The sequence below is a fragment of the Aphelocoma coerulescens genome, chromosome 8, assembly GCF_041296385.1.
Source record: "Aphelocoma coerulescens isolate FSJ_1873_10779 chromosome 8, UR_Acoe_1.0, whole genome shotgun sequence".
Taxonomy (NCBI): domain Eukaryota; kingdom Metazoa; phylum Chordata; class Aves; order Passeriformes; family Corvidae; genus Aphelocoma; species Aphelocoma coerulescens.
This window is the reverse complement of record NC_091022.1, coordinates 18,459,178-18,481,498: the sequence shown is the minus strand read 5'-3', so window position 1 is coordinate 18,481,498 and position 22,321 is coordinate 18,459,178. Positions and strand designations below refer to the sequence as shown.

Here is a 22,321-nt window from a genome sequence, read left to right as displayed (position 1 = left end):
TCATAGCTGTTCTTCCTCAACCAGACAAAATCAGCTCAAATATCCTCTCCTCTTTATTCAGAAAATTGATGATTTTAAGCCTCATTTCTCTCCACTAGCATTTTGCTGCTGACAGAGCTTGCTGCTGTGATACTCTGGTGATAACACTGTTAGCTGGAAGAAACACAGCAACATCAATCAGAGCAGGAGGCCACAAACTGACAGGATCTTTGAAGCACTTTGCAACATTCATCCCTTCCTCTGTCGTCACTCACACAAATTCACAAAGGCACACAAATCCTTAAGATTTCCCCCTTAATTTTCAATTAGATGTCATAATTATGTCTCCCTTTTTAGAGATTGTTTGCCCTCCCAGTATACTTTACTTCCTGTACAACATAAAACATGGCCTAACCATTTGGCTATCTGGACAGCACAGACCAGCCTGGACAAACTTTCCCCATCTGCTCTGAGGAAAAGGCCCTAGTCCAGCAATATATAAAGCTCCAGGGGACTGGATCTGGTTCTTGAGCAAGCTGCTGATGAGATTGCTGGAGGCTGACAACTGGAGAAAGAAAATTAATTTAACATTTTAATGATTCACTATCAAAAAGATGCAGATTTGTGCTAAAAGGAAATTTTCAGCGGCTGTTCCAGCAAACTGAATAATTGGAATTGCCAGAGTCCGTAAAAAGAGCTTTCCATTCTGCATTGGCTGCCCTGAGAAAAGAGCAACTGAAGCAACAGATAATAAAAGGTTTCTTAAAAAGACATGGCATTTTTTCATTTGACTCTTTTCCTTCAGCTGCTCTGCATCTTTTAGAGCACAATGTGTGTGTTAGTTCCTAGGCATCTGAGAAATTCTCTATATGGCTTAAAAGTACATTGTCTTAGCAGGTTCCATGATTTCTCACTTTAAACCCTTTCTATCTCTCTCATTCTCTCTGCCTACCTGAGTGATTTCATTTTGCCCAACAAGTTCCAACTAATAAATAGTTCCAACTAAACTTTAGGAACTTTTTTTTGTTTTTGCCAATGGACTAAAATATGGTACAGCCAGGAGTGCAGGGAGAAAAGACCATGAAGAGAGGTTCTGAGAGATCCAGATAAAGCAAATCATGTCTTTCCACAGGGCTTAACAAAGAACAAGTGATGGGCTTCTGCAGGTCACTACATGCTGTTTAACTACTTTGCTGTAAAGAAACTTAAGGTCTTTCTGTACAGCAAGACTGTAACATTAAAATGTTTTAAGTGAAATTCGTTGAAAAAAACCTAGTGGCCCCTATTAACTACCTTGATAATTTTAAGTCTTATGAGAACTGAATTGGAGTTACAGCTTGTAAAGGTTTATTGGCTGTCATTCCCCAGCTATGTACTAGCTGCAAAGGACATAGAACAGATGGAAGTTGATCAGAAAATGGAACAAGTGGATTTAACTGGTAAAGCAATCTGAAGCACATGGATTTGGCTTTAAACAGAAATATGATACATTTACACATGGAGGAAAAGCCACTGACAGAAGGTTAAACTAGGGATGGCTGATTTTCTGCTTGCAAACCCCTGAGAAAATTACTCTTCTAAGGTAGGGTAATCCCAAAGGAAACATCCGTTTCCTAAAATATTAACTTGAGAGTTCTACCCTTCTCTCAGGAAACAGCAACCAACAGTACTTCCTTTCACCTCACAACTGGTAGGTACAGGTGTGTATATACTAATATAAATATCTCCCACTATCACTTTATTTCGATCCCTCCATAAGCTTCCCACATGTCTTCAGCCCACAGGAAGGCACTTCTAGAAAATACTGCACTGGGGGTGTGGGGCAGATTTGAGAACATTTTCCACTATCATCAGGAGAATCTGCTCATTTTATGACATATAATTTCCAGCTTCTGCTTAACACGTGTCTCAGAAAGGAATCAACTTGCAACAGTTCCTTTTTACTTTCTGGTTTAAAACAATCTCCACTCTTTTAAAGGCATCTTCTTCTTCAGCAATGAAGATATGAAAAAATAAAATGCACCAATGCTTGTACTGACTGAGCTGAGCTACACTGACAGTTACAGTGTTAATATTTGGATAGCTTTTGAGAGAGAGGGTTAAGTGGGAGGAAACTGAATAAACACAGTCACATCTTTAGTATGTCTATTACTGTATTTTCACAGGACAATTAAGCAAATACCAAAAAATCGGGTTTTTTATGTAGGAGGATTAATTTAAGACAATGGAAGTATTTGACTTTGGAATAGAGTGGGTGGGAAGGCTTGGAAAGGAATGAACGAAACATCAAATGATGTGATCAGATTCAGCTAACACTTCTTCCAAAGTTGAAACAGACTGAGGTCTTTGGAACTGAGATATATCCTGAGTGAGCAGGGGAACATCCTTGGTTTTGTCTCCAGTTACTTTAGACACATGGAAATTATTTTTTGAGCTGGGACTGAGCAACTCTGCGTAGGTTTGTATTCACTTCTAGTCTAGTAGAGAATGATCTATTTTGATGGCAGCATTGGTCAGGTGGGTCCTGGGGTTTTTGGTCTCTTGCCTGTTTTTTGAAGCAAATGTTAGAAACAAGGGTAGGCGAGGGAGGAGGGAGAAAACTGAGGTGAAATTTTATGGCTGCCAGCTTGGCACATGCCTAAACCTGCACTAGGGATTGGATATTTTGACCTGAAATTGTAAAAGAGATGAGGATTCCAGAAGCACTAGAAACCTTCTCCATTATTGTTTCATAAGAATAATCAAAGGTTTACAATCTATCACCTACAGGGATACTTCACCTACTTCAGACAAGCTCTACAAAATTAAGGTAACACTGGCTGAAAAGAAGACAAACCTAATTGACTGCACCCACAGATAAGGTCTGCGGGGCAGGAAGCAAGGTTGTAGTGAGAAAAGCACAGGCAAGACTTTCAGATAGAATGAGTAGACATTAGAAAAAGGATCTGTAAACCAGGCAAACAACTGAAGCAGATTGACGAGGAGAATGAAGAGTTCCCACTCCTGAAGGCTGCAAAACACAAGTTAAACACATCTGTCAGCTAAAGACAGAGCTAACAGCTGATGGTGTCTTGGGGCCATGCATGGCCAGACCACTCCTTCAGGTCCCTCTCAGAGCCCTCCTCTGCCCCCATGGCTATTTAATTAGTGCAGTGACAATACAGTTTTGATAGTGTTTACTTTCAGATGTAACATTCACTTTTTAAAACTCCTTTCACGGAAAACAGAAGCAAAAGCTATGTAAATCAAATGAATGTCAAATTGCAACCAAGGAAGGGATAAACTGCATAATTTAAAAAGACAGATGTGTTCAGCACCTTATTGACTCAGTCCTGCTACACTACATGAGATTTTATGTCATGGCTGTGACTCTCTCACTGACAGAATCACTCAGAGTTTGTTACATGTGGGAGTGAAGCACCAAGGACAAGCAGAGATGAGAGCAGAGTTCAGAACAGCAGCACAAACAAGTTGGCCTGGAGCTGTGGAACAGCTGGAGTCAAGAGAAGCCATAGAATCCAAGCAAGAGCCTGTGGGTCCCTGGACAGGGAGGAAAAACAGGCAGGGCTGCCCATCAAGCAAAATTCCCTTTTCCCCTATCTCTCATTTCAGGAGGGGATGTTAGCCAGCAAGCTACTAAAAAATGTCTAGAGACAGCAACCCTGGGGCCCACTTCAGATGCACATACTCTTCTCTCAACAACTTGTCGTGAGAGAGAAACCAGAGAGCCGTAAGACATGCCAATGGTGTGCACATTTCCCACTGAGAGAAATAAAAACCTAAATAATTTAGGTCAAATTGACCCAAAATAGATTAAAAATATTTCAGCTTGCTAGGTTACACAAAAAGTTTTCCTCTTGGGTCACTTTGACACCAGCTGATGGTGGCCTGTGCACGCCCGGTGATGTGGATGATGTGAAGGTAGGTGTCTCATTGCCCATGAGTCACCCACTGCAGCATGTTCTTTTCCAATTGCCACAGCACAACATGAGAGTTGCTGTCCAGCCACGAAGCCCTGCCCAAGGAGGAGATTCAAAGGATGATGCAGCCAAAATAAAAATTTCCATGAGGCTCTCGGCAGAAGCTCACACAGATTAAACTGAATATTGAACTAAGTTACAGAGTGTTTTGAAATTCTGTTTAACTTCTAGCATGTTTTCCTCAGCTGAAAAACAAAGAGACTTTTGTGGGATGGTTTTGTGTTTGGTTTTTTGCAGTTTTTTTGGTGGTTTTTTTTGTTGTGTTTTTTTTTTTTTTTTGTTTTGGTATGAGTTTGTTTAACACCTAATCTATGTGGAAAGTAAATATTTTAATATCATTTTTAACAGAAAGCAAATTCCAAGCTTTGACTAGCTAATGAGTAGGAAAAATGACATAAGCATATATCCACTCTAAAAGCAGAGAACAGTGGAAAAGAATCTCAAATTCATGCAAGAAATGGGAAGTCATCCAGAATGAAAGCCAAGTCAGTGATTACCACACATAATCAAATCAAGTAAAGGCAGAAGATCAAATTGCATTCAATAAACTTACTGACACTCCTATAATCCTTATTGCAGGTTAGTATCCAATTTAGCTTAGAAATTTTCTGAAAATAAGCTTCAATTTCACTGAAATATTCTTAGACACTAGTGCATTTTTATAACTAACAAAAAAATTGGATGATAGTTTTAAACTTCTATCTTTTAAAACATGTCAGCATAAACGGCCGTGTGACATTCCAGCTTTACTGTTTTCAGCAACTATCCCCAGGTTTCTGGTGGATTTCTTAAAGCATACATCCTTTATATTTCTCCCTGTGAGCTGAGTAGGTTCTTCCCCAGTTTAAATATTTTGATATATCAGCTGGTTCAGTCCCTAGGCGGTTCATGGCAGTTTCATCTGTCTCAGAGGAGCACTATGTTTTGTGCACTACGGCAGTGATTTCCTTTCAAACCCTTTGCATGGAAAATCATTTCCCCTCCCAGCTCTGCTTTGAGCATGTTCTGAGGAGAAACACACATTCATTCAGGAGATGCCATTTTATCACGGTCACTTCTCACATTAAACTTACATTTCAAAGCAGTACTACTGAAAAATAGCCTACCCTAACAAAATTACTTATACTTACTCTTGGGCCGACTGTTCCAATAGGTCCAGCTGGTCCTACTTCTCCCTAAAAGAAATCAGGACTTCAATGATCTTGATGCCAAGTCTAGTTTTAAAAAAGAATATTTGCAGATAATTGTTTGTATTTATTTTATCATCCTAAATTTCATACATGTTTGTCTGAGTGCAAGTCTGATAGAAACACCTGGAAACAGACCATTTTGCCACTCTTAGCTTTTACTCACTCAGTATCTGTCACAGAAGCCCATCATCTAGCTACTTAGAAGTCTTGAGGTCTACCTTCAGAATCACCAACTAAATTATTTCTAATGTTAATTATTTTTAGCCTACAAGACATGAGAATTTATTTTTATGATGATGAATTAAGAATACTTGATGACTCTGTAAGATGAAGAACTGCCCTTCTCCCCTTTCAGTTAATAGGGGCCTAAGTGTTTACTTAAGATTATCTAGGACACTGTAGTTAAATGGATATATGCTTTCTATCTCCATAGTACTAACCCCCTTCCCTCCCATCTCCCCAGTTTACTAAAATAACCACATCCAGCTCTGGACATATTATCTGAGATTCCACTGAAATTAAAATAAACCACACATGGCACAACCCCATGAGGCTGCTAAAAACTTTTTGAAACACTTGCCAAAATGCAAAAAAACCCTTCAAAACACATACACCATACACAACACCATACACACCTAACCATTGTTGTCTAACCGTCTTAACCCCTCACAACTTTGAAACGTAATCTCTTAATTGGATAATTTTTTCATCTTACCTCAACTCCTTTGGGGCCTTGTAGCCCTGGAGGCCCTCGGTCCCCCAGAGCTCCCTAAACATCCAAACAAACACAGTGAGAACTTAAAACTGGCAATCATGTTGGTCTAGATTTTTCGTCTTACAAACCTGGACTAAAATCCAAAATTGAGGTAGCAGACTTAATTTTGTACCCCTGTTCATAGTATTTCCTTTAGTAAGCCAGGCAAAGATGCAGAAAACCAAGCATAGTACAAACTTCTACACAAATTTAGTTGAAATATTATTCTTTTGATGTTGTGAGAAGGAAATAGGAAAATATTTGAACACAATAGAACAATTCCTCTCTTTTTAAAGAGATAAAGCACACTACCATATTAAGATTAAAGCATCATCAATGCACAGACCTTTTATTAAGGTAGTCTTTAGAATAACATGTGTTGACAACATTGCAATGGAAAGAAACTACTAAGTGCATTTAAACCACCAAAACTACTTGTGATTTTCAGCCCTTACTTTTCTATTAGGATTATAATGAGCTTCCTAGAGATAAAGCACCTTAACCTCTGCCAACTCAGAGTTTTCATGACTGCTCACACTAATATTTCCAAAACTTTGTAAAAAAGACTTTGCAGCTAGCAGTGTGTCAAAAACCTCGGGCACCCTAATTACAATGGGATAATTGGGAAAAGCATTTGACCTGGCATAGAACAAAAAAAATGTGTAAACATATTATTGTTCTGGGAAACCTAAGCTTAACCATATCAGATAAAGCAACAAGAACAAAGAAACTGCCCTTTAGGAGAGATATGATTATCCTCTGAAGAAAGCAACAGTGGGAAAGTGTAAGCCTTATTAACTGTGTACTAATGAAGCTGAAGTCTAGACATTGGTCCAGGCACTGGTCCAGCAACATTTTACTCAGCAGGCAAAGTAAAATGGAAGAGAAAAATGGAACAGGCCATCTCAAAGTAGTGAGTTTCATCAACGAGGCCATCAGTCTGGGAAGGACTGGGGTGGAGTGTTGCTTGACATCCACCACAGAAGTGACAGGAGGGCTTTCAGCAGCACTATGTAAGTAATATTTTTATATGGTTAGTAATGAAATTGTCTTGGCATAACAGTTGTTTTATTCTAACAGCAAAGCCCGTTAGGAGATAGGGCTTTCATTGCAGTGTAATGGCATTGTGGAAATAGCAGCAGCACTGCTACTGTACACATCCTTCCACTGCACTTAACTGGATCCAGAAACAAACTCCAGACTGTAAACTGAATATAAATGAAATTTCCATCTCCTCCTTGGGGTTTCAGGCAACAAACAGAAAATGAAGGTAGTCATTACACGTGTGGCAAAGCATCTGGAAAAAAACAGGAGTCAGCAAATAGGGTATCCTGTATTTCACATCCATAACTTCACAGTCGACCATCCCTTCCAGAAGAGGTGAAACTCCTAATAATCACTTTGTTAAAAGGTGTTATACAAACAAACATAAGTTAACAGGGGAAGGAACCTCTTAGCTACTTCCATGGTACAATACACACTGCTGGAAAAACTACAGTGGTAGTCAGCATATTCTGATCATCTTTTCCTTTCCGTTTTCTTGGTTAGAGAGCATAAATACTTGCAAAGAACAACACAGGAAACAAACAAAGTTATTTCAGAACTTCTAAAAAACATTCTCATTCCCTTTTTCTTAAAAATGTGTGTTACATTGTTTTTTTTTAGAAAGTGGTGGATCAAGATCAAACACCTTCTAAAATATTGTTTCCAAGCTGAGTAATGTCCTGTAGACCAAATTACATAATAAATCATTTGAACATTGATTTAGGTCAGATTTGCTGATTATTGCACTAATTTGGGGAACATTCACAATCCAGGACTTCTACTGGTATTTAGAGACAGCTGATCACATTCAATAGAGCTTAAACTTCCAAGAGGTTGAGTTTATCTCACACCAACTGTTAAAAAATAAAGCTTACCCTGCTTTCTTGGCTTTTAAAATAGATATTGCTTCTGAGGAAGCATAAACAAAAACATGAGGAAAATAGCAGCATAGTGAGAACAGTTTTCTAAAAATAAAAGCTGGAGGAAATTTTTTAGAGCTGCAGTCAACTCAAGGCAGCTGGGAATCCCAAAAACCAAACTTTTCCAAAGTTACACAGACCTTCTCCCTCAGTACTGGGAGCAGTGTAAGAGCTTTTCCAGTTTGGTAATCCTTCTTTTCAAATGTAAGCCACCAGTTCTCCCTGACTAGGGCAGGCTATCTAAGCTTTTTGTCTCTAATACCAAATGTGCTGGAGAGCATGAATCTGGTTCATCTATTCAGTAATTTCTCTATCAAAGGAACATGGAGTCTCAAACTTTGTAGTCCACCTCCTAGCTCCTTTTTTTTTTTCTGGAATCTGTGAAAAGGCAACAAATCAGTAACATATGTATTAAACATCAACAGAATTCTCGCAAAAGCTCGTCAGATATAAAGTGCAACAACACAATCTCACTGAGGAAACTGAGCAGCAGGGATTAGATCTGTTGCATCATTCATGTATAATCCTGGTTGATTAAATCTGAACTGCAGTTCAAGAATTGTTGTACTTCTCTTCCAATATTTTCCCTAGACCCAGTCTTTCATCAACACACGGTTTTTTAGTAAACACCCTTGTAACTCAGAAACACAAGAGCAACTGCCACTGCAATGGTCAGGCAAACTCGTTCATATAAAGCTGCTAACGTTATATGTACATGCATACAAACAAGTTAGCAAAGCAAAAAATCAGAATTGAAGGTGGACACCTGTCTCTAGAAACACATTTTAACTTCTCCTCAATTTGCCCCATCAGATAAGTAGTTCTCAGCCTTCCTAGTAGATTCATGTCTATTTTGGTAAAAGGCTCTTGATACGGTTGAAAGAGAAGAGATGCAGAAAATATTAGCTATGGCTTCAGCAATTGGGTTATTTGAGAGGTTCTTAAGAATGATCACCTTTGGCATGGAGGTATTTTTACAATCTTCTGGGTACCAATTAGACTTTATCTTTAAACTATTTACTGCTCCCCATCCTATGTTTTCTTGAGTAGTTTGTTACAGAATTTTGCAACTCCGTTGATAGAAAATGTTGTAATTTCCATGCCTGTTTACTCATAGACAACCTGTATGTTTTGTTCTTGGACAAATGATATTGCTGGTCTTGCACAGTTGAGTCCTGGAATAAAAATGCCCAGAACTGTACTAAGGAGATAAAGCCTTCTCATGCTTTGTGCAGTGGCATTAATGAGACATCTTGCTTCATGTGTTCTACAGTTTCACTTAATTTCTAACTGGATTACTGTGCTTCTATTTCAGAGAGATCTGGCAATATCTTTGGTCTAAGTTTATAGTAGGATTTATTGTTTTAGTCCTTGTATGAATCAATCTGAAATAACTGAAGTGGAATGAATTAGCAAAAAGTGCAGTCTTTTAGATAATCTAAAGATGCTCAACTTTGTTTCATATATGAATTTCATTCTGCCATACTTGTGCCTATTTACCACAGAAAATACAATGTAAGAATAGTCCCAAGGCTGATGATTGAGGAACTTCATTGGTACTTGCCTTTCAACAAGTAGTCAATCTTTATATATTATTCAATCATCTTCCTCTGGGTTAATTTCTGAGCCACCTGCACTATTTGTGTTAGTCTCCACCATTTCCAATTTAAAAAAAATTTTCTACATCTGCTTTTGTTCAAAACTGCATTGAAAACTCTATCCACGTGAATTATTGCCTAAGCGGGGTCTAAAATTTTAGCCTACTAAAGAGCAGAAGCTAAACTATTCTGGCCCAGGTTTGTAGATAGATTTTATGCTTTATTGTTATAGATATTATTTTATCTATAATTTAATCTGGCACATGAATTATACACTTTTTCCATATCTTCAACTACTATTTCTTTTAAAAGTTGTTAAAAGGTGGAACCTGAGTAATACAAAGATCTGCATACATTTGGTATGCATTTTATTTAAATATAGGTGAAACATATGCTACTTTCTAGCTACATAGCATTTTCTCACATTTATTTTGCCATTACAGGCTTCCACCTAACATGGTAATTACTCTCAGAACTGCGTGGACAACATTAAACATTCAAATAACTTCCTCATATAAATACCTGAGGCAAAGTACCTGCACTGTGTCAGTAAGATTATCTTCTCATAATGCCAGTGTCCATCTCTCAGAGCCTTTTCCTTGGAGATTTACACTATTTACTGTTACTTTTAATAGGTTTTCATATCATCTTACCTTAGGACCTTCAGGGCCATTTAATCCAGGTACACCAATATCTCCTGGAAAACCCTAAAGAAATCATACAGACAAATGATTTGCAGAGTAGGAATGTTTTCAATGTACTTGTTTTGATTTTGTTCATTCATTTAATAAACCTGAGTCACAGAAACAAGAAATAAATTTGTTCTACCATCCCAAAAAATGTCAAAATCCATTATGTTCCCTTGAAAGGACTTGGATAAGTGACAGATTTTAGGCAGCTTTCGTTAAACTCAATTTAGCAGATGTCAGCATGGATTTAATTTCTCTTAGGATAAGACGTTTTATCCGCTAAGCAATGTTGGAAATTAAACCATTGGACTGTTTTGGAGACAGAAGAAACCACCACAAAGCAGCCAGCACCAGGTCCTGCACTTATGAATGCAACTATCTTTTTAGTAAAGTTTAGAGAGCTGCTGAAGCCTTTTAATCCTTGGCCACACTTTAAGGACAAGATCACTGCAAGATTAAGAAGCCTTTTGCCTCCAAATCAGCAGGTGATAATCTAGGTCTGGCTGGCAGTAACTGAAGGTCACCAGCATGAAGCATTATTCAGAACAGGCCTTTGTGAAATAGTTTGTAGTATAGGTCAAGCTATTAGTAAAGAAAAAGTAAATATGCACAGAAAAGGAATCAACTAAAATTATTACTGTGACCCACCTGGCCAGGAGACATTGAGTTGGGACACCATGAGGATGCCTCTGTGTCAGAAGAATTCAGCTACAGCTAGATTACTTTATAAGAAATGGATATATTTTAAGGGGAAAAAAATGGTGCAGCTAACCCTTATGCAATACAGTAGTGAGTTGAATTTCATAAAAAAACAGAGAGGATACCTGATCTTTACCTTTGTAGGATAAAACAAAGCAATGGTAATTGAACTTTTAGTTAGCACATGGCTCATTCAGTCCCCTGCCAAGATTGCATTTAATTTTGCTTTTTAAATAAACTTTTACATTTCATTAAATTTTGACCATCTGAAAACAGCAAGATTGCCACTCCCTCTGAGCAAAATATTTATTATTACATCTAAGCACACCTGTGGTCTAACACTAGGAAAAACAAGTTTTCTTCTTCATTGAGAGAAGATCATTACAGATTAAAATGTATAAGTATCACTCTTTGCACGCATACTTTTTCCAATAATGGAAAAAAAAGCACATACATATTCAGAACAATTTTTAAAAAAACAGGTTTAGGATTTGGATGTTAATGGGTCTAAAAGAAAACCACTAAAGAGTAAAAATGGTCTGAATTTTCAGAAGATGTGGAACAACTCCAACCCTAAACATTTCACAATACACCACAGTGGTTTCCCTTTTTTTGACCATAAAGCAGCAATTACAAGTAGAGCTGTGCAACAATTCCAACATGCCTCTAGGTGGCACAGAGAATATTATGTACATGTGACCAAGGCCCTGAGACTCACACCTAAAATGCTCACTTGTATCACCCTCGATTTCTATACAGTCCAAAAGAGGAGGGTTTTTTCTAACCCTGGCTACCATTATCTACTGAAATAACACTGAAGAGTTAGGCCAATTCCTTGGAATTTTTTAGCTTGTTCTTTCTTAGTTTTAGATTTGCTTATTTATAGACCTTAAATAGTCACCATGGGGTGAGTTTTTTCATACATCTGTAAATCTTTAAGTTTCTAATGTGTGAACAAGTGCTAAATACTGACACAGACACAATTTCCTCTTGGTAATAAACATTCCAGAAAACAATCTGTCTAGAAAAATGTTAATTTAGAAAGATTTTAATGCTTTTATAAAGGAATAGATCTACTTTATGCATTTATTTAAATTCTTCTAGAGGGAATTCAGTTAGGACCATGTAGGTGTGAACAAGTACTATTGCAGATAGAACAAACATGGTATTCTGAAATCTTTGCATGTCAGGCAAAGTTTTAGAATACAGGAGGGTTACTGGCCTGAGAACATCAACACTAAACAATGAATTTAAAAATTTTAAATCTTCATAATTTTTATCTTTTCTTTGAAGCTGGGTTAAAACTTTTCTTCTTGAGCACAAACATGGAGAAAATGCAGATGTTATGGCAGTATTAGAACATTGTTTCTAAGCCGTTCTCACATTAATAATCCATGAAATAAGTGTAATAATCCAGGACATAAACAACCACTTAAGAGAGTTCCAAAAAAAGAAATGAACTAGGAAGGAGATCTTGAAACACCTCAGCAATGCTGCTTGCCTTTCAGATTCCTCAGACTGAAGTGGGATACATCTCTAGTGATATCTAAATTTGCCATGAGTTATTCAGCAGCCAGCTCCCTGGGAAGTTACTCCAGATTAAAAATTCATTATTCTTCCATAAGTGAAAGGCCAGGAGATTAACGTACAGTTTCCAGCTGCAATGTAGATTTCAGCAGAGACTGTTTAAAACAAAACATCCCTTGATATTATGACTTCTTCTACGGAAACACAGTGTCTTAACTTCCATCAGCCAGAAGCCTGGCAGCTGGTAGTATACAAATTATTTTCAAAATCTTGCTACAGATGTGATCTTTTGCCAGCAAAGCACTTTAGAATCCACTTCATTTAATCAAAAGAGACGTGGCATCAGAAAATCCTGATGTGTAAACTATCTTAACACAAATGTGCTTTAACCTTTCTGTGGAAGTGTTGCTTTTTGTACTGAACATTTAAATACAAAATTAACATATTTATTGCTCTCATTTATCTACATAATGTTTAATTAACAACAAAATGCAGAGATGACCAAGTTGTTACTATGTTAGGGCATGTCTCAGTGCCCCAGAGATGAGCAATCTGCCAAAGCTTTTGCTTCTCTTTTGTTTGTTTTTCTGTGTGGCTGCTAATATGGAAGCAGAATATCAGAAATATTTGGAAATTACACTCCATTTTCGTGGGGAATTCTCTCATATTTGCAGAATCCAACTTCAAACTGTTTTCACGCAACATTTGCCAGCATTGCTGCCCACCCATCTTCACTCCCTTGGCTGCCCTCAAGGGGATCAGGACACAAGCACTGGAGGAAGGGCACCACAGAGGGAAAATGTCTCCAGGGCCTGCAGTAGTCCCATCATTCACCAGATTTCCCTGCTCCAATAAGAATTAGTTCAACCACATGTTGCAATTCATTTGAATGAGAATTTAGAATAAATTTTCAGAAGCAAGACTGACTGGGTGTAGCTCCTGAACTTCAACAAGATACCTTATTAGAGGTATATTAATTATTATAATCAAATCACAAAAAGAGGTTTTCTGCAAAAAACTACAGTCTCTTTAAACTGAGAAAATGAGCTGTGATTTTATATTCTCCAATGAGTGTTTATTATTCTTCTGAAAGGACATGCTACGCAGACATTGAAATTTGGGAAAGAACCACATAAAGATTCTGTGCAAAGGCAAGTAGAGAGTATAAACAATTTTACAACAAGAGCAGCTCTTCAGATATATGCTAGAACATGCAATTAATTCAGCCTTTAAATTGTATATTTCTGTATTTCCTACAAATCCTTTGCATGCAAGTTATTTGATGCAATATTGAAACAGAGGCTATGTTATCACTGCACACATGGCATTGGTTGCAAAAACTCAAATAATCATGTGATAGTGCATGTGAAACATGCCCTAAAAATAAAGTTTTTGTTAAATGAAGACCTCAAAGCAGCCAGTGATTCACTTACAAAATGTGTGCCTTTTTGACTCTTTACTGTTATTTGAATGTATCCTTTTCCTTTGTAAGGCTGCCTTGAGCATGAAACACACCAGCTGAATCCCATGCCAGTACCATCCTGAAGGAGTAAGCTAATGACTTTGGATCAAAACACTGCACAGATGAAAAAAGTTCTATGGAAGATAGGGACTAATGCTCTCTGCTTCAGATGAAACCTATTTATAACACACAGAGAACATCTGAAGGCATATCTGAAGGGAACTATCACCTTCATTTTCAAGGGATAATTAAATGTGATTCCTAGAGCAAAATTTTACTATAAAATATTATGAATACAAGTGGAAGCCTGTTAAAGGCTTGTCTAATTTCATTCTCATTAACAATAAGCACTGCATACTTCACTGTACACGGTAAACAGAGACATTGTGGGTTAAAACAGATCAGCACTTTGCAGTTGTCATACCAATAAAACAAAGCTCTAAAGAAATTTCATATTTTGGCAGTTCATTTTCAGATGCATGACAAAGCAGCAAAATGTGTCAACTGATGAAGAATACACTCCATAAAGTGCTCACTGAATATATCCAGTGGTTTGTGAGCAGCAGGCATTCAGGCACGCGACAGACCCTGGCTCTGCAGAAACACACCCAGAAGAGAATTTGGCTCGACACTGCAGGACTCCTGCACTGAAAGAACCACTTGGCAGCCAACCCTCGTCCGGCCACCCAGAGAGAGAGAGCGAGACCTCTGTCTGTCCCTCCCTCTGCTCGCCCCTGCCATCAGCACTGCAGGTCTCAAATGGACCCTGGCTGTGGGTGGGTGGCTAATTTCAACTCTGATCTGCTGTACCTTGGCTGCACATCTGCAGAGGAAAGATTTAGGAAGCAATTCACTGGTGATCTGCATGTAAAACCACAAAACCCAGTGAGGATGATTGAAGTCTGCCTGCCCTGCTCCCACCACTGCGTGCAGAGATAGTTACAGACTTCAGCTGCTGTAGTGCCAGAGTCACAGCAGTTTACATGGGAAGAAAGTCAGGGATAGAACTGCTTATTCTTTACACTGGAAATGAAATACTCAAAGGTACAGCTGGAAAGACCAAAGGATCCCCAATTTCTTATATCACATGTACCCAAAACAAACTTGAACATGGGGACAGGGCACATTTATAAATCCCACTGTTTTAAGTGTTGGACAGAAGCAGAGAGAAATAGCTGGAAGTGGTCTCTGAGAGTTTCTGCCACTGGGCAGACAGTCTTGTTCCTCCTGCTCACAGCAAAGTCCAACAAATCTCAAGATAGGTTTGGTTTTGCTTTTTTTTAGAATAAAATCTTTCATAGAAGGCATGTGGTATGGATTGTCATGTCTATCCCAATTCAAAGTACTCTCATTGTAAGATACTAATTCATCACATTCTTCTACTTTCAGAAACATCAAGGGAACATGTAGTACAGGATACAATGTGTTTTCGACATGGGGTCACAGGAAGTCTAACCATTCAGATAACCAAACAGGAACAAGGAAAGCAGCCCTGTCTGACCTGCGAGCTGTCTGGTTTTGGAAGACGAGACATGATCAGATACATGACAGTAGATTTTTTTTCTGGAAAAATCTACATTATTTGCTCATACTTCATACATTCAGTTGTGCCTAAATAATTTCTGGCAACAACAACTAGCTTATTTTTATAAGACAATGTAACAGGACGGCAAGATACACTCTTCAGTTTTAAGCTGCTTATTTGAAATTCCTTTCATTACAGAACTTCTAGTATCTTCAATTTGTCCAAAATCCCAGTATGCTGCTATCCTGTTTCTATTTTGCCATATGTTGACCATATTGTTACAAAGTAAAAGTTGGAAAAACCTTTTACTTTATTTGGACCTGTCTTGCATGACTGAAGTTAAGAGAAACATTGCTTTGTAGGTTTAAAACAACTAATTTTGCAGACAATTACTCAAAAAAAAGTATCTGGACACTCAAGTTTTAATTATCTAGCATCACACACTTTATTTGCCTTCTAATGATGAAGTAATTCTGCACTCCTGAGCAAGAGGAAATGCTGGGCTTTTCAGACAGGAAGATTCCCATCCATATCTGCCCTGAGGGTAACTAGCCCAGAACAATGATCTTTTCCCCAGACACAAAGGAGTAACATGTCTGTGCTGGAATAAGGAACTATGAAGGACTACCAGCATAAGCACCAGGGGCAGCAGGACACAGGCTTCAAGACCAACAATTTGGGATTAACCTGCCACAGGTCTCCCTTGTTGGAAGCTCTGCAAAGAGATGATGAAAGGGCCTCTTTCATTAATAATGAAGAGGCTTGAAAAATCTAAAATCCTGAGCCACAGAGGGTGGCAGCATGGGCTTTGTGTCTTCTGCACACCCTTTGACGAAAACAGAGAGACTTATTCTGACAAGACCACCTTGTGTTGCTACAATGCACTTTCCAGTGAATTTTCGCTCAGCAAGCGTTTTTGCCTAATAAGGAGGGTAGGAACATAGAGCCTTGGTTTGAGGAGATATGCTCAAACACATGTAAAGGCAGAAAAAAGATCATTGCTAATAAATGTCTTCCTTTTAAAAAAAAAAAAAAAGGAAAACCCCAAAATAAACAAAGAAACCCCACCACAAACAAAAAAAAACTCCAAATATATTCATTGCAGGAGGCTGATTAGAAAGAACAATCCACAATTTCTGCTTTCATCTCTCCAGCAAATACATGTCTCTGTGTATAAATACATCTTCCTGATACAGACCACAGCATTTTTCCTTAAAGTCCACAGTATAAATGCAAAAAAAGCACCAAAATGTGACAACCTGGAGATGTACAGTTTCTTTGCAGACTTCCATTGCACTAAGGAGTTCTTAGGAAACTCCACTTCTAGATTCAACTGCCTGGCAATGCTTCCCAGGTAACAGGTGTTTATTCTTTGTGTTTCTTGAAAGAGATGAATATGCAACCAGGCCTGGATAATATCATTTGTAAACATGCCATAGTATTTACAAATGGAAGTGTACCTCAGAAATCACGTGAGTCTCATTGCAGGTGTAACCCATAACAACTGGATTCAAGAGACAGCAAATCCTAATCATGTAAGCAAATGAACTACTTTGTATTCAAAGATCCTGTACATTAATGTTTTGCAGAAAAAAAAATTATGAGCTGGAATCTTTTGTACTTTATGGAGGAGAATGAATTAATCAAATATGACTGAATAAAAAGATCTTCCTAATTCAACTAAGAAGACAGTCTTTTATGAAGCAAACCCATTTACCTCTTATTTTCATGATTTAGAACTGACATTCAATTTATCGCTATCAAGCAATTCCTTACCTCAGGTCCCTGAGGACCCAGTGGTCCACTGGGTCCAGGTTCTCCAATTTTCCCCTTGAAAAAAAATCCAAACAGTTAAGATTTCTGATGATAATTTATTTTTCACAACAGATCATTACAAAGATTTTAAAAACATTTATTAACAAAAAGACCAACAGAAATGTTGACATTATTTTGACATTAAATAGGAAATTTTATAGCTGCCTCTCTTTGGATACTATTAAAACCAGTTCTTCACATCACTTTGAAGTCATAACAAAAAAAATTCAAATTAGTTTAAGACAAAACTGGGAGTTTTGGGAGGAACCATATAAAAAACCCTTGAAATATATGGCTGTTTTCGCAATAAAAACTATGTATTATTTAAAGATGCAGAAAGTAATTGTTATGGATATTGGCTTACACAGTTACTTATATATTTTAAGTATCCAATCATAGCCAATGAAATGGCAGTTTTTTGCTTAATAACAGTAAAATTAGGTTCTATCCACGTGTTATATTGACACCATTAAATACAAATTTCAACCAATCAAAAAAAAAGGGGCCAAAATATTTCTCTAAGTTATATCTGTTCTTCCACATTTTCACAAGCTTTCTGCCACCATAACTAGATGTTACTTGAGCAAAATTAAGGTCTGACCTGGAAAGCATTTCTCTATTTCTCTAATTTTTAACATGAATGATTTAATTGTAAATTTATTCTACAAAGTTCAATTTCTATTACTTGCAGGACTGAGGTCTCATAGTTTAATTTAACTTAAGTCACAAGGTTGGTCACATTCAGCTTTGTGCTTAAAATCCACAACTCTTTCAGGAATAGGCTGATTCGCATGCTTATCTTTAAATGAAAATTCTTACATCTTTAAAAGCAAAAAAGATGAGTTTTCCCATCTAAGCTTAAGCAAATTTCTCTAAGTTTACCACAGGAGTAGTGTTTACATTATAAATTGTATGGGACAAGGAAAGTGTTTTTTATTGAATTTAAGGGCCTATGACATTCATGAGGTGTAAAGTAGGTTTAGCAGATATTGGCTTAATTGAACATAAGAAAATTGACACTGGCATGAGTATTGGCAACTTTTAATTACATACTGAAAAGAGATGGATATTAGTGCTAAGAGCAGGCCAGGAAAAGCCAGGTAACCCTGTACAGTATGCCTTTTCTGCATCAACATTTACAAACCCAGCTGAAGTGGCAGCACTGCACAGATACCTTTAAAGTTGCTAAAAATCAGTAAATACGGGAATTAATGCCTATTCCCATCCCTGTGAGAAATGACTGGCTGTTATTAATGATATCTCACACACTACCTCCAAATCCAGCTCGTCCAAATGGTCATCTTGAAGTTCCCAAAGCTCTCAGTGGATTTGTTTCAAATATTACCATCATGTCCATTCCCCCCCCCCACACAGTGATTGTCACAGAGTATCAAATATCCTAAGCACTCTAGTAAAATTTGATACATATACTCATCCTCGTAATAAAGTCTCACATCTTAGGATCTGAATCGCTCATTAACACCAGTCACTAGAAATAAAAGCAGCTTAGACCTTATTCTTTGTGCACTTTTAATTAGGTCACTTCTAGGGGATTACATGCACTGTGAACATAACAACCACACAAAAGTGTCAAATATCAACAGTAGTATAAAATATCAGGTATCAACAACACACAGCGATATATCAAGAGCAAAATTCGATGCATAAACTTACTGGAGGTCCTGGTTTTCCTCTGATCCCTGGGAGTCCTGGTAAACCAGGAGCACCCTGAAAAAGGAAAGCTATTAAATACACATGAAAATGAATTGTTGTGTTACGTTGGAAGCAATAAATTGCTGTATTTTGACACCTGAAACAGGCTTCAAAAGAATTCTGCAGGATGAAAACTATCTTCTAACATTCAACTTTCATCAAAAGAGCTCTCACAGGATGTGCTATTTCAGTGACTTCTGATGTACTAGCCAAACAGGAAAGAAGATCCTTATTTATCTCAGTCTGATGATGTGAAGGAGCATGCCAGACCGTGTGCTGCTGCTAACCACAGTAGGTCCAGGTGAGTTGCAGATGAACCTCGAGGGCCAAGGGAAAACTACTTTTTACAACAGTTTCTTAGTAAGATTCAGATCATACCATAATCCTTGTTTGATGCATCTCTATACACACAGATGCCAGAATTTTGCCTGTGCCCTTTACTTGTCTTTGTTCACATTTTTCATAATTAGCACAGAATTCCTTAAAAATATGTTAATTCAGTGATAGCCAGAAAGTTTTACTACTGCATTCTACTTTTATGCAACTGACTTGCTGCATTTTAAGAGACTCTCAAGCCTGAAGAAGTTGCTGAAATTGGATAATTTCGTAAAACAATGCAATTATAATTTACCTTGTCTCCTGGGTATCCCTGATCTCCTGGCTCTCCTGCAAGGCCATGTTCACCCTAAACAACATATAATATTATACAGACATATGTATGTGGCTTAAAATGGGTAGTTTTCAGAAACAGGGAATGAGAAAGATTAATTCAATATTGACTAATTAAAATTAACGTAGATCGTTGACAATGCAAGGTATTGCACTGAAATACCTCTTCCAGGAAACTCTACAGACAAAAATCTGGGTATTGTTATGTTCAATAGTTAGTGTTCTGTTCAGAAAAATGTTTCAAGAGAAAAGTTGTCTAAAGTACCAGATCATGAGACAGACATAATTTTGAAAAGTTAACGTCAGAAGAGAAAGAAATCAAAAGGAAAAAGGGAAGGCTTTGCCAAGTACATTATGCTCAAGATTTAATGAAGGGAGTCTGAAAGAACTATATATCTCCAAGATAATGAAAATATTTAAATCACCTTATCACCTTTCATTCCAGGCTGTCCCACACTCCCTAGAAAACCCTGTTAAAATAAAGAAAACATAAATCCAGTGTTTGACTATAATTTGGAAAGCAGCATAGGCATGGGGCTGTGGGATCATTTTATACCATACCGTGGGCCCTGGAATTCCTGATGGTCCACTTGGTCCTGCTGGCCCAATGTCTCCCTATCAAACAGCAAGAAAGGTGACTGCATTTGATGAAATGGAGTAACTTAAAGACTCCTGACAGAATTCTGCATTTTTCTGCACCGCAGAGAGAAACCAAAATATTTTTTAGGCTAATTTCTTAGAGAAAAAAAGGTATCCATATCGTAAGTCCTCCACGTTTACAGTTCCCAACAGCATCAGCAGAAACACAAGAAACAAGACTTGCCTCTTCTCCTGATTATAGAAGATTAGATTGGATTATAAATTCAAGAGAAGATCACAGTGTATTAGGCAATGCAAATTAAGAAAGCTTTCTTTTGTACTGCAGCTACACATTCAGTGGCCATTGCTGCTGTCATTAGAGTTACGTGACAGCACTTCTCTGTAGGCACCGAATTTGGCTTAAAGAAATTATCCCATGATAAGTAGGGCCATAAAAAATGGCCTTTTTATAGTCCTTTTACTTGGATTTCTCATCTATGAGTGACTTCTACAAGTTAAAAAAAAAAAACCAACCAAACAAAACAGAAAGAATAAAGAGAAAGAAATAGAGATGTGACTCTTCCAAAATACCAAACGTACAGAATCAAACCTATGTTCCAATGGGCATGCTAACCTTTTCTGTTCTAATGTACCTTCGGAGACCTTACTACAACTCTTTTTTCTGGGATTCATTTATGCAGTTTTATGACAGGAGAAAAAAATAGTGAATCACAAAAATTAAGTATCTTAAAAGATCAGCACAGCAACACCAATAATATTAATGAAAAACAGTGAGCTAAAATTAAGACATGACTTAGAATATTTAGAACTATATTACAAAGGGAAAAGCCCATCTAATTTCTGCCTATTCAACTCTTGTGAGAAAAAAAAAAAAGCAAAAAGGCAATGTTATATTTCTGTGGCTACACATGACTTTAGCAACACATATGAATAAAGAAATCTTTTGCCATTTGCTGAGAGTGACATGGAAAAGATGAGATGGACATCTATGCATTTCCAGTTGAGCACACATTCATTATTCTCTGGAGACTCTTTCAGCAATGTTAGCAATCACATTCTTCTGCAGCCACCATCAGACTTATGGCTCACTGAAGAAAAGGCAAGACCAGTCACTTAGTGTCTTAATGGTGCTTGGTAGAGCTCCCAAGAAAATTGCCACTCTACATTGCTCTAACTTTCCATGACTGCTTACATGATATATTTTGTCATGCTAGCTGATCAAGTAAATTGTTTACCTTGCTGTCTCTGAGTTGTGCTACATATTCCAGTTCAGCAAGGCATTTCTGTGTTAATGATATTGAATGCTGAAATGCACACTTATGGTAACAATAGGATTGATTGGAAAATCACAGAGGGATACTATGCTGGGAAATTTAGCTTGCAAAAGCGATGGGAAGAAATTCCAAAACAGCTTTACAACTTTCAGGTTCATTAAACTCCTGTCACAATCTCCAAATACATTGAGTGACTTAATTAACAGCAAAGAACTGGAACTACACAAAAGTAAAACTGGAAAATTATCTTGCTGATAAGAAAAGTGTTGAATTAGTAAGTCTGTCAGGTTTTTTAATCATTCTCCACCTATAGCAGCCTTGCTATATGTTAACATGCTTATCACTTCAGATAAAACTTGCTGATAGATAAAACCTGCAGCTACATAAAGTGTACCTTTTCCAACATTTCTATGTGACAAGAGAAACTAAAACCAAATTGCTTTTTCAAGTAAAAAAGATAAAATACCAGAAAAGGAAAACTAATGTTTTCCTAGTATAAAGTAGGATTTTTTAAAAGCCAAAAAAAAATTTAAAAATTAAAAAGAAATACTAATTTGGGTATATCTAGCAGTAAATTTTCTGAAACTCTTCATCTTATTAAAACTCATGGCCTTGCTAAGTCTTGAAAGACTGACCAGACAGCCAAAACTCTGAACTTGGCAACAGCTTTGTATATTGAAAGAAATCATGGATGGAAGGAATTACTGGACTCAACTTGCTGATGCTGCTCATTTTGCCATTGTTCTCATGAACAAAGACAAAAATATAACTAACTCTGGACACTGCACACAGCTGGGTTGGACAAGGTACTTGAATTAATGCACTTGGTTTCTGCCAGAAGAATGTGCTTAATCTCATGTTCAATACTGCGTCCTGTAATAGT

At 37.4% G+C, this 22,321-nt stretch overlaps 1 protein-coding gene across 7 annotated transcripts in view; it reads right to left on the bottom strand.

Annotated features, from left to right (window-relative positions):
• COL24A1 (collagen type XXIV alpha 1 chain) overlaps positions 1–22,321 on the bottom strand; it is a 127,220-nt gene that overhangs the window by 55,822 nt on the left and 49,077 nt on the right. For all 7 annotated transcript variants that reach the window (XR_011152419.1, XR_011152420.1, XM_069022919.1 and 4 more), the window contains 8 exons: positions 20,126–20,179; positions 19,990–20,034; positions 19,527–19,580; positions 18,857–18,910; positions 17,144–17,197; positions 10,119–10,172; positions 5,865–5,918; positions 5,090–5,134 (listed from right to left, as the gene is read on the bottom strand). Coding sequence is in view for 5 of the 7 variants with exons in the window: in XM_069022919.1 (XP_068879020.1) it covers positions 5,090–5,134; positions 5,865–5,918; positions 10,119–10,172; positions 17,144–17,197; positions 18,857–18,910; positions 19,527–19,580; positions 19,990–20,034; positions 20,126–20,179 (414 nt within the window). In the remaining 2 variants the exon portion in view is untranslated. The remainder of the gene's footprint in view (positions 1–5,089; positions 5,135–5,864; positions 5,919–10,118; positions 10,173–17,143; positions 17,198–18,856; positions 18,911–19,526; positions 19,581–19,989; positions 20,035–20,125; positions 20,180–22,321) is intronic.